General features: G+C 38.0%; 1 protein-coding gene across 1 annotated transcript in view; it reads left to right on the forward strand.

Annotated features, from left to right (window-relative positions):
• LOC310902102 (uncharacterized protein) overlaps positions 1–27,854 on the forward strand; it is a 382,687-nt gene that overhangs the window by 216,820 nt on the left and 138,013 nt on the right. The window contains exon 7 of the mRNA XM_083843085.1: positions 3,869–3,941. Within this exon, the coding sequence (XP_083699211.1) occupies positions 3,869–3,941 (73 nt within the window). The remainder of the gene's footprint in view (positions 1–3,868; positions 3,942–27,854) is intronic.

The following is a 27,854-nucleotide window of genomic DNA, read 5'->3' on the forward strand; positions in this document are numbered from 1 at the left end:
ACAAGCAACACAACAAATGGGAATCTGTCAGAGAAAGAGAGACATCTCTGGCCACACAACCCTGGGAATTTAATATATCTTTTGTCTGTCATCTGCATGCTAAATTTCCATGTCTTCCTTCAACAGAATTTCTTCTTGCCGTGTCAGCCTTGATAAGTATAGGTTAGTTCCCGCTGTCTACTTTTTCACAGGCATTTCAAGATAAAACATAGTCTGCAGAGCCAAGAATGACATTAGCTGACTAATGCTCAGCCAGCTGGGCTCTCTGCTCGCGAGGGTCTAGACACAAAACCAGAGAAGCACAAATTGCACCAAGGGATGAGCAAGGGATAGATTTACAAATCTCAGCTATGATGTTATCTGTCCCTCCAAAGGGACAAGAGTAATTCCTGCTGGTACCAGTTTAAAAGCCAGACACCCTGACTAGTCATATGTTATGTACTTCTGGTTCATTTCAGCAATAGAGAAGGTTGCTGTTGATCATCAGACTTCACCACTCATTGCCTACAAACTAGGAGCTTTTTCAAAGGCTTTAGAGGGCTTAAAGCAAACTTCAGACAAACTTAAACCAGACATAGTTTTAAAAGACTTGATGGATTATTGTTCACAACCCTGCAAACCCACTTTAGTTTCCAATGTTAAATACATAAACTGCATTTGTAACAGCCTATTTCTTAGATATACTGTATGCTATAAAAATGAGATAATATTATTCCAGGAAGCTTTCAGTGTTGTTATGAGCCCAATCATTCAGAAGCTCTAGCACAAACCCCACAGACAGTGCTCTGCCAGGTCCGAGCATCGGGCTGCTGGTGGAGCTCTGCACTGGCTCAGGGCACCTCAAACTAAAACAGGCGTAAGCATTCCTCTGAAGAAGGAGGCACAGGGCACACAAGGGCAGCTCTGCGTTTGCCTGAAGGAGAAGGAGCTCCCACATATGCAAACCCTCAGAAACAAACCCACTATTTAAATGGCAATAATGCAAAGCTCTGTCTCAGAGGTAGCCTAAGCTCTGCCTGTGCGGAACACTGTTTTTCTCTTTACAACAGAGAATAACACTGCTATCAAGCAAAAAGCAGTCGTGTTGTCCAGACAGGTTCTCTGGAGATAAGGTGTTATTAACCAAATGCTCATTTAACAGGCATGTCGTCTGCCATAGAAAGTGAGGATCAACTCCTGTTACCTTCCTTTCAGAGTGCAAGATGCTAGTTTTAATGTGCTTCTTGCTTGTCCACTTTTACTTGGCTGGTAAGGTTTATTTCTCGTGACAGAAGCTGTCCCCAGGCATCTATTTCCACAAATAGAGGGAAAAGCAGATCCTGGAACTATCTGACTCTCTATTCGGTGCATAGACTCTACTAGATGGCCACTGTAATTTTCATGAAAGGAGAAGTTTTAGGGAATCCAGAAGCAACCATGCTTTTATAGTTTTTCCCTAACTCTGCAAGAAAAGTACTTGCAGGAATGAGTTAGAATTTCACTTATTCAAAATGTTTCTGCCAAAACCTTTAATCAAAAGTAAAAAATAATCATTCAAAGTATATTGTGGCCTAATAATTGATGTGAGTCTTGGGTTACTTAAAGATATTTTTTTTCCTACACTGGATTAATAACTGCGTAGACAACAGAGAAAGCAAAGTTAAACACATAGTACCTCATTTCCATTGTTTGATCTTAACAAGCCAACTCATTTGTTTTTAAATTGTGTAGGAAAAAAAAAAAAAGCTGAGGAATGTTGTCAATTCAGAAGAGTGAGACCTTTGTTTTGCAAGAGACTTCTGAAACCCTCCATGGTCCTTTTGCACCTTGTTTTAAATTACCATGTTCCCTTTGTGTAGCTTTGCAGTATCTCAGGCGTTTTTAGCACCAGCTGAAGATTCCTTGGCTTCACTGCAGGTTTTTATTTATAACTTTTGTTCCTCAGCAACTTAGGCAGTGGGTACGGGAGGAGATACATCCACTTGATACAATGACAGAAAAAGCTACGGGATTCTTTGCCGTAGGTATGGACATGCTTTGCAATGTTCTCTGTTGCTTTTCCCCTCTCACCTCCCACCAGTGCCAGACTGTTCTAGAAGAGCTGCAGCCCATGCTTGAAGGAAGCTGTCACTCCCCTGCTGAAGGATCATTGTGGTGCATTTTCAGTTGTCTTGACCTGTATAACCTAAATTAAGGTTGTTACTCTTCTTCAAGATCCAACAAATATTTCCAGTGCACAAAAGCACGCATCCAGATATTTCTATTCATGTATAACAGAGTTAGTAGAGAACAGGGATGATGTTATTGATTTTTGTTTGTTTGTTTTAATTTCTGTCTTCACATAATGGTTGGGTACAACTGTGGCTAAGGCATGCTAGGATTTATTTTACAATTTCTTGGTCACCACACAAAGTGGATAATGATGCTATATAGTGTGAGACACTGCTATTCTTAATGGCTGTCATGTGGTAATAATTATGCTTATTAATGTGTGGTAGTAACAGTTATTATCAACAGTAAACTCTAGCCCATCACAGGTTTTCTGTTATTGGTCTTATTTCAGGCAGCATCTTCCTTTTCGGCAGCTTTTCAAGATAGTAAACTTGGTAAATCCTCCTCTCAATATTTAGTCTGAACTACCAGAGGCAAACTAAATTGTTAATTAAATATAACACTTTCAATTGGATGCTCTTTTGATATGAACACGCAACGGAGATAGAAGAGAATATTGGGTTTGAATGACAATGATGAATAATATTAATATTTACCTGTTAGTGGAACCTGGAGCTGCTCCAATGAGCTACAAAGTCTTAAAATCTTAATTAAAGGTTAATGAAAGAAAATATTGAAAAATCTGCTCAAGGAGCAAGAAGTGAGGAAATAGGGTATTCTAACTCATCCACAGCACTGCTATTTCCAAGCACAAAAATTGCTTCAATCAGGCTTCCAGGAGGCTGGTCTATGCACAGTGTGTGCATAGCTTTGAATTCACCTTTTGGCTTTCAAACCTCCTAGGCTGCAGGTACAGTCCCATATCCACTCCTCCTTTTTGCAAAAACATCCTTTTGTTAAATTCAAAGATGGGTATGTGATATATTCATGTGTCCCTAGGAGTTCAGTTATAAAGTATTACTGAGATTCACAAGAAAGATTGGCAACATTATGAGCAGATCTACAGAACAAAATATTCAAGAAGTATTGATTCTATTCCTTTTGAACTCTTAGGAAAATTCAGGCAATTTTTTCAGCATAAAACACTGGAATGATATAATTGGTTCTAAAGTCAGAGACTGCATCTTCATTACATTCCTAATATATGATACTTATTATGTATTAATAACACCTTATTATCTCTTGTCATCTATAATAAATATAGCAGCTGAATATTAACTTGGTGTTTTATGCCAGTTCATAAAGTTTGAAAACAGAAGCTCTGTTTTCTTGTACACCTCAGACGCTACTTCAGCATTAGGTAGTGCTTTTAGGGAATAGTAACTCTATAGAATTCAGTGATTATAAGCTTGGATACATGTAGAATGACCAGTTTACAATGAAATGTTTTCTAACTGAAAATGAATTTCAGATAAGTTTGTGTTTTGGAAATATTGGAGGAATATACTTTTACTGCTTTGGTTTGTGTTGGAAGCCCAGCATTCATGCTACTGCTGCATTTGAAATTAACTAAAGAATAATCCCATTTGAGTCTTCAGAAGTGCCACTAATGCTGCAGAAGTAAAACGCTTGGGAAATTCATCCTTGATGATACATTTTTCCCTCTAAGCTTTTGTAGCATGACTAACCAGATGCAAAAAGGGTGTCATTATCAATTCAGTATTGTACATGAATATGTACACATTAAAATTTACAGTGTCACTTTCTTACCTTGCAGACTTTTCAAGAGGCTCAGGAACTTCATATTTATAGAGCATTCTCAGCTGTGGTGATATCTACTTCGCAGTCACGTGAGTCAAGATTTTTTCTTTTTTAAAGAGTAATAATTATGAGTGCTTCTTTTGATGCTTAATTTAGTATTCTTTCAGATAGTCCTGATTCTCAAGAGTTAAATATTAACCTTCTACCTTCTTTAGGGCTCCTAGATATCACAAAATATAGTTTTACCAATCACTTTGGAAGACGTTGGTTTATCCGCTCGTGTTGCAGAAGGAGTAATAGCTATCTATAATCATTACAATGATGCCATCAATCCTAATATAAGTAAACATTAAATTATTTATTTACTCATATGCAAAGGTCTGGGGAAATTTATGCTGAAAATATAGATATGTGATCAGAAATTAATCTATATAGGGGAATGCTTCAAAGCAGTTTCACCAGCTTCTTCTTAAAGTCTGCTAGTCTCCTTGGTGTGTTGGGAATGTAACTGTTGGTCAAGTCTTCTAATTCCTTGTAGGCAAGCAATAAACTTTTTTTTTTTTTTCATCCCAGAAACAAATACTTTGTAATTTCACTAACAGAAATATACCATGGTATCCAGCACTAGCAGTACAACTAGATTAAACAATGTTGATCTCATGGGTGTAACTATTAGCACACAACAAGGAACTCACTCACCATTAGTTGCTTTTCTTTCTCTTAAAAAGAAGTCACTGGAGTTCTTAAAAGATCTCTCTTCTGCTTTCATTCTGAAAACTGTTCTTATTTTTCTAGATATTCAGGTAAGTTCTCTGATTCTTTCTCCCCACTCCCCCATTATTTCCATGTACTTCCCCCATGTAATTTCGTATATCAAAATGAAGAATGATCCACTGAAATATACAGTTCATTAGGGACAGCATTACTTAATTACTGAAGAACTTGGATATAAAGGTATGAGTATAATTAGCCAAATTATTCAGTGCTATACATTGCATAGGCAAATAGCTTGACTTAAGGCAGTCCCTGCCAAATATGGCACAGGTAGTTGGCATCAAGTATTATTACCCGTTACAGCTTGTGTTTGTATTGGAAAAAGATTTACTGATATGCCTGCATCTTTGAGGATGTTGCACCAAAAGCCGTTTTGATTGTGGCAAATTATTTCTGATAAGATTCTTGCCCGGTCTAGTCATTGTAATATGTAATATTATGGAGACAACAAAGGTATAAAATGCTGATTAAGGTCAAAAGGATCTTCAGATTATGTCAGTCATAACACCAAGCAAATGCTTCAAGCTCTGCAGTGATACTTCTTGAGAGGAGGCACCTCATAGATCCTCTCTGGCACATCAGCTAGCTTTTGAATCTGTGACGCACCTGAGACTTTCCCCTATTTTGAAACAACTGGCCTAAAAATGGCTTCTAAAAATATACTTCTGGGAATAGCCTCATTTCCTAATAAATTCTGAATATCTCTGAGCTTTGCTGGTCAGACTCAAGTTCAGCAGTATGAAGGCAAAAACTGCTTTTCAAGTGAATTTTCTTGGTGGGATAAACTGAACAGAATGTATGGAAATTCTGAACTTTTCTTTTGAATTTTGTAGAATTTTAAAAATGATTATGCATGATATTTCTGGTGGATCACAGTGACTGTCTTGAATTTGTTGAACTTATTTGAAGTAAAACTGACTTTCAGCCTCATGGTAAAAAGCTGTGATCTTTAGTCCTAACAAATGAAAGAAAAAAGAGCAAAATTTTGTTTCCTTCCTTGGAGTCAATAGGAATATTACAATAACATGAGATCAGACCTTGACACAAAAAGGTTTCACAAAAAAGATATCAAATCAACACTATGGATATTATTAAAAACTCTTCAGTCTTACAACTTAAAAATCACTAAGAGAGGTTCTATTTATTCCAGGGAAAACTAATTTTCCCTGTTAAAAAATGGGAAAGAATCTGATTACTACCAAATTCCACAGTGTGGTTATATTAAGAAATCTTAGTTGTATTTTTTCTTTAAACTGTTTTTCCCTGTCTGGTAAGGGTGATGATAGAAAATAAAGGACAAGGTAGAGATCACCAATTATATGCATGCCTGGAATATGACAATTAATTACATTTTAAGTGAATAAATAATAAAACCATCTTTAACATGTAAGTGGTACACACTGATGATATACATAACACAAAATCAACCTGTAACATTGAATATATCATTTTAGCTAGCCAGTCTGTGATCTTTCACAATTCAATTTCTAGTTAGAGGAGACAGAAAAAAAGGAAGTGAGAGAAGTTTCTGCAGTGAGTGGAAGTTGTAGCTTAACACTTAACATTACCACTTGACACTTCTGTGGCCTGCACTTTGGGCTGGTGTGATACCTAATGAAAAGTAAACAGCTAACCTATTCCAATTCCTGTCCATTATGGACAATCAACTTTATACAGAGATTTGTTTCAGCTGTAAAATATTGTCCACCATAAATATCTTTCAACAAAACCTGCTTTGAAGTAGGTCTTTGGCTACAAAAAACAACAGAGGCTGCCCGTGCTGCACAGACAGTTCATAGGACCTACAGATATCAGTTGAGTGGAGTACTAGTATAAAGGTGGGGAAAATCAATTTTAAAGGTAGCAACACATTTCTCTGTTGACTGTTTCTAACCTGTTGTCAGTCTGCCTACTGTGAAAAAGCTACATATTTTTATTTGTGAAAACCTATCCCCATTTTAAGATAAGAAACATAAATGTAATATAAAAATAAGAGCTTTACAACAGCAGAAACAGAAAAATTCTAAGGTCATAAGTAGTCATAATAATAATATATTTTCTAACATATCTGGAAGCCCCCAGGTATAGGATTGGTAAACCATTATGATTAGCTTGTAATTAATATGTTAAATCTGTGCAACTTAATTATACGCTCGTGCTATCCTGGAGCATCCATTTTGGTTTGTTTTAGGACTACACTAATCATAATGACATTGCAATATTCTTGTTATTGGAGATTTATCATATTTACTAAGATTTTTACAGTAGACTCATACTTCATACAAAGTTCAGCTGAACCCCTATCCTATTTAAGGAGCAAGCTAATGATCCAGGTGTTGAATCATGGCAGTAGCTTTTTGTCTTACTTATTTTCAGTCACACTATTAAACACCAAAAGTATTTGTGCTGCATACCTCTTAAACCAATGAAAAATCCCCCAAAGCAAACTTGTATGGCTTTTTTTTTTTCAGTAGAAAATTGATCAACAACCCTTTAAAACACAGTGGTCAGGACCTTAAGAAAGTGTTCATACACTCTCCTAAGGTAACTCTACATCCTTCCATTCATGTTTTCATCAACTTCTTTTTTTCTTTGTTATGGGCTTAAGTACTGTGGAAATTAAAACTGACTCAACAATACAATTACATTTCCCTGGACAATAATCTAAGCAGATCTAGCTATTATTTTATCATTGACTTCTGTTGTTCTTAAATTTTCATCAGTAACTATATAATCTTTTCTCATTAATTGATTACCACCATATATCTTTATAGACAGAAGAGACCTTTTTTTTTCCAATTCCCTCATATATCCCATTAAATAAATGTACTTCTGAATGCACTTAGAAGACTTTAAAAATTCATTTTATGCAAATTCATTATTCATTTTCTTGGCATTATCAGACATTTATTTAAAAGCAACTTGCTATGAAAACAAGATCTATGTAAGCTGGTGTATTCTAAATTAGTTTTTGAGAATCCCATTATAACATAACTATTCATTGAAAAGGCCTCTGATAAATGTCCACTTTGATCTGCAAGGCTGGTTTGATACTCTAAATGGAAATGTAAATCCATTGGCAGAAGCCTGATTGAACCAGATATACCAGAAGAAAATTAAGATGCAGGAGATGTGGTTTAATCAGGCCACAGTTGTACTAATTTAACTCATCTGGGAAGTGTAGGGCCGTAACTTGGACAGTGCAGATCACGATTATTTCCTTAATCATATCCACCTGGTAGGTGGTAGCTATCTACCCTCTACATCTGGTCCTGTACCTGTTTGCAGGAGAGAAATTTAGGCTGTAGTGGAAGTAGATGCTCTTCCTCTTAAAAGTGTAGGCTGCCAAAGGCTATAACTGCCCCTGGATGTGGCATGTGTTGTATCAGTGTCAGAAAGCAAGCTGGAGAGCGCAAAATGCAAAAGTATATAGGAGTATAAAATGTGAAGTTCCTAAGCCACCGTGCCAAATCCACAACATGGAAAAGGGATTATCTGCTTACTGTTGCAGCTCAGCTGTCTAGCCTCTCTAAGGCATGCCTCCCTCTAGGGCTAATTTCAGGCATGATTTATCAGGGACCCAAAACCCAATGGGTGAAGATCACCACTAGATACCTGACATCTGCTGGCTGTGACAGAACAATCCCAAATCTATTCCAATAAATCTGAAATATTGTAGTTAAAAAAATAAATCACCTTGCCCTTGTCAGTGTAATTTTAAACAATTTCTGATCCTTTGGAAGATAACTCTTGCATAAAACCTGATACTATATTAATTTTAGGGCTGGAATGTTGAGACTTGCTATTCTCAGTGGGAAAGGACTCACACTTCAGGACTCATGATTGAGTTGTACGTAATACTGTTTACATATGCAAACTCTACAAGTCAATTTACACATAAATGATTCTTCTCTCTGTACTTTAAGGTATGTCTTTATGAATAAATCTGCTTTAGATGCCCGCTCTCTCCTCCAGGATCTTAGAAGTTCCCTGTTTGCACCTGCCTCTGAGTTACACTGTACTGTAACACCCCCACAAAGTAGCGTGACTACACAGCTGAGTGGAAAATGATCTGTGGCTCGGGCCAAAGCAGGGTGAGATCTGTGGGTGCCAGCTCGGATGTGGAAAAAGTATGTATCATTGCAACCCCATTATATGAAAGTCTCCAGTTTTTCCACACTTCAAAGTATCTACTAATGTATTTTCCACACCAGTCCCATTGAACATACCCCACCAGTTTTGTTGATAGGAAGTGCTTTGTATGCGTCAGTCTTACATCTTATCCTTTTTCATCTATGACATGGAAGAATTAATTGTCCTACTGATGTTCTTCTTCATTCACATCACAGTAGGGTCATTGTTTATAACCTCTTTCCTTCCGTGGAAAAGGAAGTATGTGCATGCAGGAAGCAAGATGTTACAAATACAGTATTGTTCTATGGAATTGGGGGGGAAGAGGGTGCATAAGCTACTTTCCATAAATCTGTCAGTTTTTTGGAGTGAATTTTGGGACTTACAGAAGCCAGTAGCAAAATGTCCATGATATTTTGGAATGCACAGTAATACAAAATGAACATACCTCTGCGAAATGGTTTAATTTCAATTGGCAATTATCTCATTTCAAATGACAAGTATATGCATTATGAAACTAGCTACCTTTTCAACATACAATATTGAAAACATTTGAAATTGAAGTCTATGTAGCAAAATGCAAGACATCTTTGACTTCCGGTGTCTTCTGTGAATACTCATCTTTCAGCTGTTTCTAGGTTTGAGCAATTTATTTGGTATGAGTACAATAAAAGCTTCTTGAAAGCTTTATCCTGTGCTATTTGAAGTCAATAGGAGTTTTGTCATTGGCTTCAAAGGAAGTGAGGTCAAAATCCTAATTAATAGTGTCAGCTCCAGCTATCAATCAAAGGCAGAATATTCATAATGAAACATAATTTTCAAAACAGATTAAAATGCGAAGTATTAAAAGAGGGTATGTACATATAAAGTGTAGGACCTACACCTTTGAGATGCTGAATATTTTCTGATGATGGATGTCTTTGGGGTTGTTTAGTTATTTTTTCATATATTGGCAAGGTTTTATAGGCTACTGTATAGAAGAAGTCTGTAGGCTTACACCCCTGGGTAGCCTTGAAATCAGCTAGCTGACTCCTATGCACTGCACAGAGCAGCCTTAAGACTCTGTCCTCGTCTGGCTCTGTGATGGTGCACCTTCTTTGGGGTCTGCACAATTCTATACTCAAAGTGATCATGTAAAAGTAGAAGGGATTTCTCACCTGGCAGCCTGTTCAGCCCTGCATACTCACACTTGGAGAGACTATCTGTGTGGATTCCTTCTTACAGTTGCAAGGATTTTTACATATATTAAGAATGAATAAAAAACAAATAAAAACATCATAAAGAATTTACAGCAGGGTAGTGTATACTGTGTAAGAATGTATGTAAATGTAAGCACAAGTAGATTAAAATGGAAGTATCCTCTTTTGAGATGCCTTTTGGTTGTCTCCCTAGAGTTAAAAGTGCATGCATAACCACTGCCTAACTGCAATAATATCAGCTTCTGTATCTCATACAGCCTGACATTCTTAAATTTTACATTGGGCCACAGTTCAAATTGTTGTTTTGACTTTTAGTATGCTCACATCTTATCGCCAAGACATTCAGTATTTCAAAATAAGAAACAAAATCCGTGGTATATAATGACCTCCCTATAAAAATTGAAGCATATTTCCTCAAAACTTTATGCATAATTGAATAAGCAAAGGAATCCCAACATGGATGTTAGGATTATTCAGGAACATGAAATCGATAACAGCATAACACAAAAGTTGTAGAAGATAATCCTAAGAAGTATACAGAAAAATGGTTTGGACCTTGCAGTACAAGGTCTTTCATAGGAATCTTCTTAAAGCCTTATCAGCTCTAAATGAATGAAGTGTACAACAATACATCAGTGTAACAATAGGAATGCATAACATTTCTTCAGAATAAGTGTCTTCAGCCTAAGTATGCTCAAGCAATTAAGTGAAAACCTGATATTTAAGGCTGAAAATAAGAAAACCTGTGGGAATAATGTTTTGTAGTTAACAAGAAAGGTCTGGCCTCTCATTTCATTTAAAAGAGATTAACCTCTCTAGGCCAATAGCTGTCAGCATCATTTGCTTTCTTTGTCTCTACATATGGTGAAAGGAATCCTTAAAAAATTCACAGGGAAAAACCTGAAAAATATATTTTATGTAAACGATTATGCTTCTAAACAGCAGCCAAGAAAAAAATGTGTGTCTAGTTCAGTATACATCACTCTTTATTACCAAAAATCTCTGGAAAACAAACTGCACTGCTAGAGTATTCAACATAACCTAATTGAATTAGGATATTGTGTCTTACTGAAAAATGGAGTAAAGAAAAAATACTCCAGGACCATACAGATTTCTTTGAAAGTGCCACATGCCTGTGCGCTTACTGTCTCTGTGAAATGAAGAGAGTAAATGGCCCAGCCTGCACCTCAGAGCAGAGACAGCTCCAACTGGCCATCCCTATGCTGATGTGCAGGTATTCTGTAAATCCTAATGGTTAGGCTCGCAGCTTCTAAAAGCTTCATGTAGGTACATGTAAAAGTGCTAAGGTTTCATGACAATTTTGAATTTACTTTGTCTTCTTTAGTAATAGGTTTTCCCAAAATTTGAGTAATTGGTAATTAATTTTTACAAAAATCAGTACAATTTAAGCTTCAGAAGTCTTATTAGAAAAGAAAAAGGCTTTGGCTTCATTGGACCAGAAGTTAAAATGACCTCAGAAATGTAGAATAAAAATTAATTTTAAATTCCTGACTGGTTTATGGGGAGCCCATTAAACTGAGATACTGCCCATTCAAGACCTAAGACAACAGCAATGGCATTTGCCAGAACAGTTAAGCAGTACTATTTTAATAATATATAGGACTAGAGTTCTAATTATGATTTGCTATGTCTCATAATAGTGTACTTGGAAAAGCAAATCCGGTCTTCTGTGTTCTCAGCATTTGAAGGAGATGCTGAACATTTATAAGGAAACTGTAAAAAATAATAATAGTTCTGATACCAAAAATTGAAATACATTGAAGATCTTTTAATAATGTTAACACATCACCCAGGAAAACCAAACTAAACTCTTTACAAAAAAAAATAAAAAAAATAAAATAAAATAATATAAAATAAATCAGACATAGTAAATAAAATCAGACGTAGTAAATAAAATCAGGTGTAGTAAATAAAATCAACACAAAATATATATATTCACTAAAATGCATTTTAAGGTAAGATTTGATATACAATACTAATTTGTGAGAAGTAATAGTTTTGTTGGAGGAAGCTAAGCAAAATACCTGAAATTTAAACAAATTCCAAAGAACTAGTTATCTTCTGTTGTCTTTTATCTTTTATTTGATTGTTTTTAAAATGCTACTGGACATTCCAGTGAAAGCGTTCCAAAAAGTCTGTCAGTTTCTGGAATTTCCTTTATGTTCATTACTAACTTCTGGATATTCACCACTTCTTACAAACTCTGAAGGTGAGTGAAAAGTGTCTGGAAGTAGCCTTTGCCCAATAATTCTTATGAGACAATGACACGAAAATCCTCCAGAGATTAAAACAAGGTTTCGAGGATTATAGTTCTGTGTTTCAATACCTAAGTCATACCTCTCAGACTTTGAGCACCAATCCCTTTTTCAGATCATAAGCAAAACAGAAGCATGACAACAACCTGAATGTAGCTCTCTTAGAGACTTAATTAGTATATTCATCATGGGTCCGCTCTTCCCCTCATATGAATGAGCTACCTATATTTTTAAACATAGACCACTCCACAAATTACTCTCACTATATAGAACCATTGCAGATAAGATAAAATATGTCAGTTCCTTGTCTTAGAAAATAGAGCTTTTTTTTTTTTTTTTTTTTTAACAATGGAGACTGAGCCAATATTGCTTAGGGCACTAGCAAAATGAGTTTACAACAATCCTAACAAGCAACTGTCTTCATCAAAGCCCATTATTTCATATAAAGCTTGTGTAGATCAATCCATATTATACATAGGAAAAAAAGGATGGCTAATTTCTACTTTTAAAGGAAAAAAATGACATTTTAATTCAAAACTCTCATGTTTCTAAGAGTCCTTGACTTATAATGATGGGTTGCATTTTGAATAAATCAATTGTAATGTTCTCCACTGGGAATATATGATCTATGTCAAATCTCAGATTTCATTGCACACCACTAGCATATTTATGTCTTCTCTGCAACTGCAATTATTTAAAGAATAACTAAAATAACTCCATTTTCAGGAGTATGTCTGGAGGTGTAAAATAACAACTATTCAAAGCAGTATATTTATATTACCTCATGGAGTTGAGGACTGAAGGCAATATTTCATGAGAAAATGTTTTGGAATTTTAGCTAACTTTAGCCTGCCAATACTCTTTTTTTTTTTTTTTTTCTGTTTTCTAGTATCTTGTGGGCATTCAGTCTAAAATTCTACTCTTTGAATGCGCAAGGCCAACAAACATCTCTCACTGTACTTGACATGCTGAGTTATGAGATGAGACTGACCCGAGGAGTAAGAGATGAAAAGTGACTACAATGGCAGAGTTAGCTTTTGCTGGGTCACAACTTTGTAGTATTTGATATAGCAAACATTTTTTGATCAACCTTCTTTTCAGTAAATTACCCCCTGGCTCCCAGAAGCTTGAGAAAGTCAAATTAGAGGTGTTACAGTATGACACTGGTTTTAGAGGAGAAAACATTTGTAAGGCATCTTCCTTTTGGCATTGCATGCCTTACAGTGAAGCAAGAAAAAGGCATTTGTCTCACTTTCCCCAGGGAAAGTATTATATCTGTTTTTCTTGCTGGAAAGTTGGGCTTTTGTAAGGGGAGGCTCTAAGTCAGTTTAACATATGACTGTTTTGTTGGGGTTTGGGGCCAGTGATACATGTTAGCCTTTGGGGTCTATTTTGTCAATGACTTTTGCTTTTCTGGTGGTTAATCTCACTTAAAAACTCTTCTGTTGTTATACTTTTACAATGGCTGTTGGCCTCCTTCCCATATGAGAAGATGTAGATTTACATAGGCTAAAGAGAAGAAAATACAATTGAATGATCTTATTATTTTTCACCGCTTTTCTCATGTTCTGAATTTCTCTTACCTCTTCCTTTTGTGTTCAGGCTCTGTTTCTCGTATGCTCTCATTATTTTCTAATGATCTGTATTTCATACAAGCAATAACAATCTAGTAAATGCAAGATGTAGGCATTAGCATGATAGCAGAAATCTCTTTACCCAGCACTACCACTGTATCAACCAGACTCACTGCCAGGTTTTACAAACTGCATCTTATTTACTAAATCACACAGATGACACAAAACCTTTTTGCCTTTTTTCCAACATATTGCAATATGCAGTCAGTATGGAGTTTTATCAACAGCGAGCTTTTTACTGTAATGGTCTGTTTCTCTGTTGTGCTTTCAGTAATAGGCTCTCAAAATATCTTGTAAAAAAAACAAGGACTGGATTTTGACGCTCCCATGCATTGATGCATAACTGAAGGAGTGCAGGGAGGCCAGGAGAATAACCTGTGCACAGCCTCTGCAAGGGCTGGTCGTAGCCAACAGTCCTGTAGCTGATGAATGGAGCACTTCCTCCCTCCCAAAGCAATCAAAGCCAAAAGCCAGCCTGGTCCAGGTGCTCGCAGGAGCCCCCCTGGCAGGCGTACTTCCCTCCAGCAGCCTGGCGTCTGGATGAAACATAAGGGGCACTGAATGTTCGGCTGATGTTACTTATGGTATGGCATAAAGTGCAAAGCAGAGTAAGGCAGGAGTGAATTAATCTTAGCATGAGGTATTAATCACAAAATCAAGAATGTTGACCTTATTGTAAGTTAGTAAAAACATTTGAAAATGTTTCTGAAATACCCAGACAGACCTCTCTAAATTGTTGTGCTCTAAGGTGACAATGATATGCTCTGTGGAGGTCCTTCTAGTGGTTCATTTTCTCTTGTGATATAGGAAAAACTCTAACCACAGAGAGAAACTTGCTTCATCTGACCAAGCATGATATTTGCACTGCTTATATTGAAACAGCCATCCAGATTTCATCCAAAGTGGAGAGGAGCTGGCCTTCTAGGTACTGATATGTGTCACTTTAATAGAGCTGTATAAATTAGGTCTAAAGAATCACTCTGTAGAAATGCCATTAAGTATAAAAAGTTCCCAGGAAGACTGCATTGAGGACACCTAGTGTTAGAAAGGGTATATCCCAGAAGGGTCTCACTGCCTCCCTCGCTGCTTTTGTCAGCACCCCTGGGCAGAAGATCTAATTTTCTTATTGTTCAGATGAGGTGTTCCACTCCCTCTCCCTTTCAGTTCATTTCACTGTAATATTTTGTATTCAAATCAAACAGCAGTGTTGTATTTTTAAAGGGGGGATTGTACATATGAAATCTGTGTTCTCATGCCATGTCAACAGCCCAAGAACATGGCAAGGCACATCTTGTCTGAGCGTCTGGCTTTGGATTCAAACTGTACTAATTGCTTTCACCTTTCCTCAAATACAGAGTCCTGTGTATACTGAAAAATGCCACTTTCATCATGTGTTTGGCACAATGTTTTAGAAAATCTACATTAAAAATGTATTTCTGACCAGCAACAGAACACCAAAATACTTCAGGCATATCTTCCTGCCCTCCACATGACTCATTTCTGCACTTAGATATTGGGAGCTATTTTAGATAAATGGGATAAAGAGAAAAGAACTACCAGGTCAGGATAATTTCCCATATGGATGTTTGTACATAAATGTATTCCTAGCCTGACTGTGTGATAAGAACAGCTCCAATAGCTTCAAAGTGAACTACAGCTCTAATTATATTTACAGGGATATAATATTAATTAAAAATACACATACATTATGGGGTATTTTGTGTGAAAGAATCCTTTCTACTTCTCGTATTTTGTTCTAACAGTTATTAACCCTGTGCAAAATGATTAAGCAAGAGGTTTGGACTAAAATGCATTAAATAAATCTCGTTCATGGCAAGCTGAAATATGCATGGTAAATGCAGTGCAGTTTTGTCTCCAGTAATTGCAGATCACTGTTTTTAAAGAGATCCATTTCAGTTGATCAGGTAATCACATAAATTAGGACACTTGCAGTTCATCATGAAAGTAATTATGAAAATGTATGAACCATGATGTATCTTTTTCTCTCGTTTTGCACCTTAATGTAAGACCTTGCTACCAACTTTATTTGTAGAAGGAAAAAACAATTAGATTGTATTATGAGCTATTGCTGTTTATTACTTGTATTATAGTGGCACCAGGCTGCCTCACATTAGATGTCATTTCCATTACACAGTAACACATTTTAGACATCAGGTAGATTACAGTCCAAAGTGAAAAGACAGATCAGGGAATTATTCAGAGTTCTTTGTTTCCAGTGAAAAGAAAGAAACAAACAAAGACACTGATAACATGCACTGATAAACTGGAGCTACATAGCTAAGTATAGGAAGAGTGCCCTTCCTGGTCAGAAAGTATAAAGGCACTATTTTAATATTAAGCCCACATTATTCCTTTTGAATAAACAGGGACATATTTTTAAGATTAAGCATGTTCTCCAGAGCTTTCTTAATTGGCAGCCAAAATGACTTGTACATACACGGAGTTACATACAGGATAGAGGATTTCTTAAATCCCAGTGAAGCTTCAGGATTTCTCATTTTTCCATGAAAACAATTGGCAAATAATATATATTAAAAATAATACTCTGTTAATTTCCATAATAACTAAGTGCATCGTTACATGCAAAATAGTATCTAACATAATCCCTTCCATTTTATGTGCTACCACCACATAGAAAATACATTTTTCAGAATCCAATAAACCAAAAATATATAGTTGAGTATTTCTGGAGGGCGCCTAGAGCTCAGAGTCATACAGTTTGACTGGGACATGAAAGGTGTCAGCTAAGGCAGACGGCAACAGATGAAAAGATAGTGTTTGCTGGTAGTTTGATAATAAGAGGGTGAGTGCTCCAAAGTTCACTCACAATTCTCCAGTATCTTGCAATAACTAAAAAGTCTTTTCACAGCAACACAATAACACATTTTATAAAAAAGTTACAGTTTGGTAACCTTTCACAATTTCACTGCCTCCATTTCATTGCATAGGACCATGACGTGGGCCCTTTGAAATCCTGGGAGATAAGAGACAAAGAAAAAAGAAAAACAGACAGAAAGTGTGGGAGGGAAAAAAAGGGAAAAGGTTTCTGCTCAAGGCTGTAAATTAATACATTATTGATCAAAACTTGATTCAGCAAAGTTCAATGATCTGGTCATGACTGGCCTTTATTCTCTCCCTCGATTCATATACAGTCAATATTCTATTATATTGCTACTTTGAAAAAATGTCTAAAAGAATAATAAGCTTGAACCACTCATTCCCGTTAACATATCCGCATGTAACAAAGGGATTGGTTTTCTTCCAGTTATGAGAGAAATACATAGGACCTAGTGAGCACACAAACGACACAGGTACTTCTGCAACGACCTGCGCGCTAGTATGGAGCTGACATTAGTGAATCTGTACCAGTGTCTGGCATGCAGTACGGAGGGAAGAGAATTGTTGTTGTTGTTTATATCCATATTGCTGGAGTCAGTGCTTCCACTTCTTATTGATTCCCGAGGAAAGAACTTCTGAGCACCTTAAGCTAGTGTTAACATGCCGTGTAACTTCCTTCGCTGTGTCTTGCTGAAACTAGCACAAGGCACCCATAGCTCAGCGTACCCAAATGTGGGTAGGGCATGCACAGGATGCAGCCCGCCAGTGACTGTACCACTCCTTCCTGCAGCGGGTACTAGGCCTGAGCCAGCTGAGCCCGCAGGGCCCCCAGCTCCCCGCTGGGCACCCTGCAGCAGGGATGGCCGGCACAGCCCCGCCTCAGTCATGGGGCTGTTGGGGATGGGAGCAGGGCCAGCTCCCTTGGGTGCAACCCAGCCACGGAGAAAACCAGGCAGCCTTTGCTGCCAGGGACCCTTCGGCTCTGCGGGGCAGGGGCTGGAATAAAAATCGATGCCAGGATTTTCACATACTGCTTTGTGCAGCCCCCCTCTTCCTCTTTAACAAATTGATGTAAAGTGATTTCACAGTCACTCACTAGGAATTACACTGAAGGTAGCGTACGTTTTGAGACTTTCTTTCATTTCTTTTGTAGTAGTTGGAGCTCAGGGCACATTTAACAACACAGTCATCTCCTGCTGATCCTCAATGTATTTTTTAAAATTACTCCTGCTAGGATAGATAAAAAATGTTGTCCGTACCATACCCCACTAGATTGGCCTGTGCCACCACAGTTGCTAACTGGAAAAGGAAGGTGAGGAGGAGCTTGAGAAATAACACTTCTTTTGCAATATGTCACTGCAAATTTAAGGTCTGAAAGAGGCCTGTGGGGTTCCCTCTCCAGCCCCTCGCTTCTCCCCCCTGCCCTGGCTGCAGCGACGCACAGGGGTACGCAGGTGGGGACATGCAGGGTTATGGTGTGATGACACCTGGCAGCTGCAGCTGACAACCTGCAGGTGCAAATCAGGGCAACCGCAAGGCTGCTGCAGGTTGACCAGGGCTCCTGGGCCTCCCTGTCCTTTCCCCACATCAGCAGCGAGAAGACAGCAGAAGTCAGTGCTGTGTCTGACTAGGAGATCTTGCACCCCAAAGTTAGGTGTACGCTTAATAGGAGCATTCAGCATTCATCACTGTGGCTTCAGTGCCATATGGGATCTGTAGGATCACTTCCAGCAGAGTGCTTCCAGGATGCACAGCAGTTTGCCCAAAAAAGTACAAACAAAGAGCAAAAGAAGAAGGCATCAGTGATGATGTATAGGAAAAAATGCATCAGAAAAAGGGAGCATTCAATTAGAGACCAATTGTGGATACTAATTGAGAATAGGTAATACAAATGTCATAACCTATATATAATATAGATATCAGTTCAAAGCATAGCACAGAGAGTGTTAGATGTGTTTTTCTGTTATAATGAAAAAATACTTAGTTTTTTGAGCCTTTTGAAAACGTTTATTTGAAGACATCCGGACTGGTAACAAAGTATCAAGCAAATTATTTCATTTTGTGTAGAAAGGCACAAACCTTCCTGATGTTCTCTGTTCTTTGTGCAATTAAATCAAAAAGTTGGCTTTACTGTTGATTAGCTATGGAGTTGCACAGCACCGTCTGCTAATGTGCAGCAGACCTGGTAACACAGAGAAAAACAAGTGGTCAGAGAAACACGTTTTTCTTTTTCTTATGTGTATATGTAATACATTATATATACTATATAATATAATATTTTATAGATTATAGATTACATATATATTAAATAGCTGCAGAGTCAGGAGAAGCTGCAAGGCAATGAGGCCAGTATTTTTTTTTTTCTTTTACCAAACAGTAAGGCAGCATTTCTCATCTCCAACAGAGCTTTGTTAGATAACCAAATACTTAATGTCAAAAATCCTGTTAACGCAATGTGACAGGAATGACTGAGCCAAGCAGTGCAGCTCTGGGGTCCCTGCTACCTCCTTCCCCTCCTTCTCCATGTCTCATGAAGGGAAAGGAAAGGAGCACCTGCCAGGGGGTGCCTCCAGGACAGAGATGCAGTGGGGATGGGGTTATTACGGGAGGACAGCAGCAGCCTGACATTGATTTCAGCAAAGGGGAAATCCATGTTCTGGTGGCTCATAAGCTTAACTTGTAGAAGCTGAGATGGTTGGCTCTGTTACACTAATTGCCATTTAAATTACTTCTTGCCAGCCACTACATGGATGACAACTTTCTCTGCAAGGCTGACTTCTCAGCTTCCTTCCCCCACCCTTGTGCTGTTAGTAGTGGATCTGAGAGCTGATGAATATGAAACTGGAATTTCTGTGTGCTGTAGCAATAAACGCATTAGAAATTCGGTTTACAGCCTGACCTCTGTTCTCTGAGGAGGATCTTAAGGACTTATTACCAGTTTGGTTTTGCTGCTTGCTAGTGCTTGTGAGCATGTATGTACAAGAAATTACATTAAAATGATATATTAATCTAGTAAGATATTAGTCTTCCATCCTTAGAAAGTTATTCTACAGAACCAGTAGGGTATACGGGAAAATGAATTATAAAAAACAGTGCTGAGAAAGAAGCGACTATTAAAAAAAGAGCATTTTAATTGACCATTCCAGCTTTATTCAGCACTTCAGTTTAGTTTAAGGGAGAGGCAATAGATACATCTGTTCCTAAAATGAGAGAGAGATTAGATTGCCTAATTCCTAAACATGTTTCCTTACCTGCTTCCAGTGGTAAATCTGTATTTATTTATAACAACTAACTTTGTTCAGGTACTGACTTTTTAATTAAAGATAATAATTCAGATGACAACATGCTCCTTTGTCCAAATATTAGAGCAGTAGCTACGGAGTACAAGTATAAGCAGGGGTCAAGCAATTAAGCCTCATACTGTTTCTCGTACAGCTGTTGTGAGAGTTGTCAAACAGTATTTCTGTTGGTGTCTAATGGTAGTGATAGCGTAGATATTTGTTATTGTCTTTAAAGGTGCTGAGTTAGTACTCAGAACTAAGAACATTCGTGGTCTTTGCAGCTTGTAAAGGTGAAAGTACAAAAGTACTGATATGCAGAGATGTCTTTCCAACACATTTTGATGCCTTTATCAGAATACAAGTAAAAGGATTGCATAAAATAATGGTCACATTTAAATGCCCCCATTAAAATCTCCCCATCACTATTTACACTCTTGCTAGGAACATCTTCCCTGCCTAGCACAAGATGTAGAGCTCCCTGGAATCTCTTGGATCTTGATCTCTGAAAAACATTCAGAAGTTCAAGGACAAATATGATGGAGTTATTCTGATTCTCATTGACAGCTGAAAAAACCCTTCTCTGTCCTTATTAAAGATAATCATTATTATTTCATCTGTTAATGTCAGTGGCAGAAACACAATATTACATTCTGTTCCCTTTTCAAGGTGTTTGGAATAGTAAATGAGTTATTTTTCCCCAGAGATTTGAAAATAAATGTCCTCTGGAAATCTGGCAAGATAAAAGAGCTCCAGACAATACCAAATTAAAGCCGAGATACACAGTTTTTACTTAGCTGATGTGAAACAAATCCTATACTTCAAAGCGTTTCATTTCTCAAGGTCAAATTGCAGATCTCTTTGCATTTTCCTGTACACTTCAATGACTAAACAAGCAGCTGAATCCACTTGTTGCCTTTGAAAATCTCAGTGAAGGACTTTCCCAAGCAGCCTTCCACAGCTATCTGATGCTAGAAGAAAGAGAGATTTAATGGCTCTGGGAGGCACGAAACGCTGGGGCTTTATTGCAGGGCTGCATTCACTGGTGAAAAGAAAAAGCCGTACACGTGTCTCCTTGGCGCTGCCATCTATTAACCCAATTTCTTCTTTCCTACCTTTTCTCTACTTAAAAGAAAGGAAGTGTTCAAAGGCTAACTTGCTAAGCTAAAGTGTTTCTGGTTACCTAGCTACTGGAAATGTATCCTCATCAGTAACAATAAGAAATCCATATGGGCAATGGGCAGAGACATTCTCCTTCCGATGTTTCCAACCTCGGTATCTGACAGCAGCCAAAAGCTTGTTTTAAAAGATATATAGTTAAAAACATGCATTCTCTAATGCATTTGCAGAGTTTTCTTGCTATTAACAACTTACTCTAAATTGCTTTTCAAAGAACCTGTGTTACATTTGATTTTTTACATTAAGACCCTGCAGTACACTTCAGCTTCCACTTTGTTTACTGTAAGAAAGTAATGCAGTGTGCTGGCATTACCAGTCCGTGTGGGATGTATTCCTTCCCTCCACAGCACGACTTACCTTGTTTTTGTTAGAACTTGCTTCTTTAGTCTCCTACTGAGGACAGGATGTTGCTGTGTTTTTGCTGGCTTATTTTGACTGTGGTAAACATGAGAAGTGGACTTCAGCATTTAAAATCTGAAAAGCATTTATGACGCTGGCCTGCTTAGGGTTCTGGACACATACTGCTGCTGATTCTGATTTTGCAACTGTCTATAATTGTTATCAGCATTGAATTTCTATCCTCTGTTAAGCAGTTGAATAATTCCAGGATATTATTTGGTGAGGGAAGACCCTCACGTTGCATAGTACAGCAACATCCCAGCAATTGAAAGTCCACAAAAAGAAAAAGCATGAAGACAAGATACTTTCTTGCCTTTCTGGGAGATTCCAGTCCAGACTCCATCCTTCACTTGATCCATACATTTAATTGTATTACAATCATTTTCTTTCTTTTACACTATTGTTATTTTTTCCATGGACAGCAGTGCTCATTTTATACATATGTGTATATTATGCCTACTTTTAAAAATGGCAAAAAAAAATTTTGAATGTTTCAGAAATGCCTGAAGGCCCCCTGTTAGTATCCACAGTGTGGTATAGAGCAGGGCTGCCAAATAAACATACACCATTAGCATCTATTGAGTTGTCTTGGCAACAGAAGAAGGAATCTCACCTCACAGCAAGACCGTGCTGAATACCCGAGCTGTTAGTGACTGAGGGCAGTTAGTTACCTGCTACGATGTACGAAATGGATGACGGTTTCAGGGTGTAGGATTTGCATGTCTGAAACGCTCCACATGAACTAATTTGCTTTTCTGGATTCTAGCCATGCTCAGCTTTTTTTTTTTTTTTAATTATTTATCTTTATTTTTTTCCCCCAGGTTTCAGCACTGGTGACCTCTCCAAGCTTTACCAAAGTGAAACCTCTCAGAGTTTTGCTGGAATCATTTTCATGTTTCCCCCTTGCAGTATTTCAGTCTTTTTATAATGAGCAATACACACTGCAAGGAAACATTTAGTGCAGCTAAATGCAAAGGTATCAAATACGCATTTTTTTCGTTGCTTGTCCTTCTCTGTTAAGATTATTAAAGCTGTTCTGAGTCAGAGCTTTGAACTGAATATTTAAGAAAATTTTGGGTGAGGTAGCACGTGAAAACTCACAGGAGAGAGAAGTCTGTCTGTATGTAGTGCCAGCTTCGTCCAGCAACATCTCTTTCAGATCATAATGTTCCACTGCCTTCTCAGGGTACTTTTCATCACCGTGTATCATCCCTTCTTGCACTTCTTGCTTCATAATGAATATTTCACTTCTGTATGAAGCTCCCACCAAGGGTCCCAGAGCTTTACTGAATAAGGAAGCTGGTGAGTAAATGAAAACAAGTTATGCAGCTTATTGGAATAACAGGCCTTTCTTCTTTTTTTTTTTTCTTCATTTTAATTTATAATTTTTTCTTCCTTTGTCTCCACTTAAAGGGATAAGACTTAGGGAAAAAAAGCACTAGTACTGTTGGCAGCATTCAGATAGTAATAGCAAGGCAAAAATACAGCTTTCAGAAACATGGGGAAATATCATAACATCCATCCCTCTCTTGGCATCATCTAAGATTATAGTCCAGAAGTCAAAAATTAGCTTACTGTGAATGTTAATATGAAGGAATAACATAGTAGGAGTCCCCCAATACTGAAGGGTCGCAGAAATTGTCAAATATGACTTATGTTGCTCTTAAAAAAAAAAAAAAAAAAAGAAAAAAAGAGGACCTGTGGTGAAAATTTTCATGTTCTCCAAATTTCATCTCAAGACAGTTTTCAGGATAAAGCTGCACCTCAGAAATGCAAGTCACTGCTCAGCACTGAGATTCCTTGACTGTGACAAGATTTTAGCATTTTCTGAAATATATTTCTGAAAAACTGACCTAACGTAAACCCTACCGGAGGTCTGTACTCTTGACTGATTCTGTAATTCCATGAAACCTTATTCATTTTAAGTCCTAAAGAAGACTAGCCTTCCTTTCCAAACAACACCCTGAAGATATCGTCTCACTGACCATGCTAAATAAATGAGCTGTCTGAAAAAAATATCTCCTGTGCATATTCCTACTTTCTACATAAATCACATCCTGTGGAAGGGAAAGGTGTTTGAAGAACTGATTCATCAACACCTTTGATGTCCATGACAACTTCAAATAAAAAGCTCCAAAGGAGAACTTGATATTCACTGCTTTACAACTTCTTTTTTCATCCGCTTAAAGAGGTCTCAGTGCAAACACTTTCCAACATTTGATCAAAGCTCAGGATAGTCTCTTAAAATGTGTTAGCTTTAGAAGAAAGGGCACTGTCACTCAGCTACAGTCTTGCAATCAAAGAGATGAAAATATACAGTAGCTCACCCACTGCAGTACATGTGAAATGAAGAAACTGTTGCTTTAGCTTACCCTGTGCAACTTACTACCATTAGAAAACATAGCATTTATAGAATAAGATCTTTTTTATCTCTAATGAGGACTAAGATTTTTTGTTATAGCTAAAATAAAAACACCAGTCAGTATAGCCTATCCAATCCAGATCTTTCTTTCCATTCTCTTTCTGTCCCTTTCCGTGATTCAGGGGTCAGAAGTCACTTTTTATTATTTTTTTGTGCCATTTATCTAGAACTCACTTTTTCTTTATTCAGTCCAAGACATTAAATCACCTTTTCTTCTAACACCTTTTCTTCTAAACTCTCTGTATAAAATCTTGCTTTTTTCCTTAACTTATAATTGGCTCTCTTGCTGTATGGCATTCTGTGATACTTATCTAAAAGCAAGTTATATAATGAAGAGCATGGAAAAGACATCCATACTTCTTAAAAACTTTTCTAAGCCTACAGTTGGCTTGGCAGTATGTCAGAAAAATGACTCTTGTGTTTATGTTTCTAAAACAGTGTCAGGAAAAAAGGCAGTCATTCCACATCTGAATTGTTTAAAAAGGTTGCTATGTTTCCATGTCCTATTCTAACCATGCATCTCATGAAGGATTGTCATTTAGAACAGTTCTTAAGGAAAAAGACCGAGTCTCTGGTGCTCGTTGTTTTGAGTTTCACACAACAAACCAATAAATCACTGTTCTGGCAACTGCCTTTGCAGGAAGCAAGAGAGCACAGTTAGTCCCATTTGCTGTAGAAATGTTCTTTCCCTAAGAGTTAGGTCACCTCTTCCAGGGACACCTTGGAGGGCTCATTTGTTGTGTTTCAGGTACGGCCTTCCTCTGTGCAGGACTCCTGGGCTGGCCCAAAAGCTTATTAAATCCACTATGATATTCTCTTTGGCGTCAGGTGGCTTCAGGACCAACCTTGCTTTTGAGCCAGATCTTGGTTTCTTTACCAAAATGGGTGATGTCTGTTCATTTATCCTGAGATGTGGTTATCATCTGAGAAGACTGTACAAGGGTGTGTGGCAGTAGCAAATGTTTAAAGTGTATCTTACTTTGGTGAAGCCCTCAGTCACTTGTTTCCACTCATGTTGTACATTTAAGAGCAGTGCTGTGGTGCAGATCAAGGGATACTTGTGGTTGAAAAACACTTTTGAAAAAAAAAAAAAAAGACAAGTTTCTCAAGTTTCTGTTTAGCTGGATCAGTTCTCATGGCTGTACAAGTGCTTTAGCTAGCAGACATGAAGAGAGCCAAATGGGTATGAGGGGGAGTGGAGCAGGCAGCAGCTCCTTAAGCCAGTTTCAGCAGTTCTGATATAGAATGTCCTGCATGGTGAGGATCTCTAAATTCTTACAGAGATGAGAGCCAAAAAACATTGGAATGGTTCTTTAATTCATGCCTGGGTCATATTTACTTCACATTTTTTTTGCAATTTTCCGGTCTAATGCATCTACAAACAGATCCTGAAATTGTCAGTGTATTAATTCATTGGCTATCAGTCTCTAGCCTATGTATCCTTCACTGTCATTTAGATGGGCCTGTGCTATGAACACCACTCAGAGCTACCTTTCAGACTTGTGAAATGGCAGTGGGAGGACATGATGCATAGAAAGTATCAGGAAGGATGTTTCCACTCGCACTGCTGTTTGGTGGTCAGTGGACAAGTGGGCTGTAATGCCAGATCTGTGAAAGGCTACGCACCTTAACAGGCAGGATTCGGTTGTTTGCCAAGTTGCAGCCAGCTGATGATTATTACTCCTACCCACAGTAAGCTGTACAAGCTGATGTCTCCTATATGAGGCTGAATGAATTTTTTTAGGCAGCGGAGAGCACTTCTGCACACCTTAATTACGCTTGTCCTGGGGAGTTTGTTGGCTGCTGACAATAAATAGCAATAGCAAATTTGCAATGTGTTCACACTGTCTAAGGTCAAAACACCTGAAGCCATTATTGAACCCTGAAGCAACCCTGTGGATCCTATATGTTATTCTAGAAATAGTGAAGAAATCCAGAAGCATCTTTCTGTCTTGTTTAACCAACTGAAATAAAAAAATAAATAAAAGCTTAGCTACTTTTCTGTAGAAATTTTCACCCAAGACTGTAAACTTCTGGGCTCTTTGCAGTCCTGTTTCTTACACGTGCATCCAACTCGCAACAGGTTAGTTTACAATGGAAAATAGTGTTTCGTTCACATGTAATATGCACTGTCTGCTAAATAAAGGAGAATCCTTAAGTTCATGATTCTTACAATGTGTACATATATTTGATCTAATTCAGATTTCTATCATCTTCTGTCTTACAATTAATCTATTTTACAAGATCAAAGGGCAAAAAGGTCTATGATCATTTCCTGTTCACAGCCTGGTCAAAAATACCTACAGCTTCGGTGAGCTACACTTGGCTTGTTTTCACTGCACAAGTCAAATATTGCTTGTAATGGACATATTTGGTCTGCAAGGACAGACATTCTCAGTGTTAATGGTTTATTTTTCATCTTGTTTGCACTGATTTCTAAGTGGTCACTGTCAGTCAGGAACTGGACAGCTAAACTAAAGAGTGTCAAAACAAGTGAAGATCATATGATCATTGCTGCCCAAGCAATGCCCTGAGACAGGGTTTTACACGATGTGATCATCACTTACACATAATATTAGGAAAAATAATTTATTTAAAATATACTAGAGAAATATCAAAGCCAGTTAAGAAATTAACTTTCAGCTTACACTGTTGCATGTCTTTTAATGTCTATACTGTCCTTGAGCCAAAGTGCTGTAAGATAAGAGTGTCACGGAAATACGGTTTTAGACAGTTCTTCTGCTGTTATTATGCAATCTGTTTGGTATATTTCTTATCCTACAAATGTAATATGTGGTAGATTGTGTTGCAGATTCCAAATGCATTTGAGTGAAACTGCCCTACATTTTAAAGTGTAGTATACAACACAGATGGCTGATACCTTTCCTCACCTGATAATTTATTGTGTGAATTGAACAATCTGCACAGACTGCAAGTTTTCTCCTGTCTCTGGGAGCAAAAGGTGTGCTAGCAATCCATCATGGGAACAACCTCCACTTCTCTAAAGTGGTCTCTTCCACCCTTCACTCCCCATGGTCACTTGGGCTGAATCTGAAAAACTAGATGTGAGCGAGTTTGCCTGGTCTAACCAGAAATCAAATCCAAAGTCTCTCTGGGGCCAGCAGTCCTTGGGGTAATGGAATGTTAGAACAGATCAACTAATACAAGTAAAACAAATCTGGAAAAGCAAATTAGCTGTTTTACTACAGCTCAGGCCCTGGGAACCTTACAGGGCATAGCAGGGATGCAGGCAGTAATTACCTACCAAGGATGCTTGGGGGAGCAGAGGAAGAGCATTTGTCAGGAAGAGCAGGAACTGGGGCACTTTCAAGCTCTTTCCTTAAGGAAATCTGGGTGGGCACCCATCCTAAATGCCAAAAGCCTGCATGGCATGGAGGAGAGGCATACATATATGTGTGTGTACCATACGGTCCTACAGGGAGAGGGCAGGTGCCAGGGAGAGACCTCAGCTAACAGCAGAGCAGCAAGAAGTCCTCTCCCCCGAGGAGTGACAGAGCCAGCCCAGCAGTGGGCTCTGTGACGGTCTGACTAGCGTGGTTCTGCGGGGGGCAAGGGACCTAGGGAAAGAAGGACAAATTGCCCCAAAGCACCGTCTGGGGCCAGCCTGCCCATGCACAGCTAAACCAACTGGTTTCTCTCCTTCCTCTCTGGAACAGTCCTGGGATTACTTAAAAAGGCTCCTCAAATGCTCAGATCCTACACTAAGGAGTAAAGTCAATGACTGACCTCATTTTAGGCATTTACACTTTCTAAAATGTCTTTCATCACATTTTCTGCCCATATGTCCTTTGAAGAATTTCCACAGGACAATGTGATTACTTTTCATCCCG

This window comes from Anser anser (assembly GCF_964211835.1).
Source record: "Anser anser genome assembly, chromosome: 6".
Lineage (NCBI taxonomy): Eukaryota > Metazoa > Chordata > Aves > Anseriformes > Anatidae > Anser > Anser anser.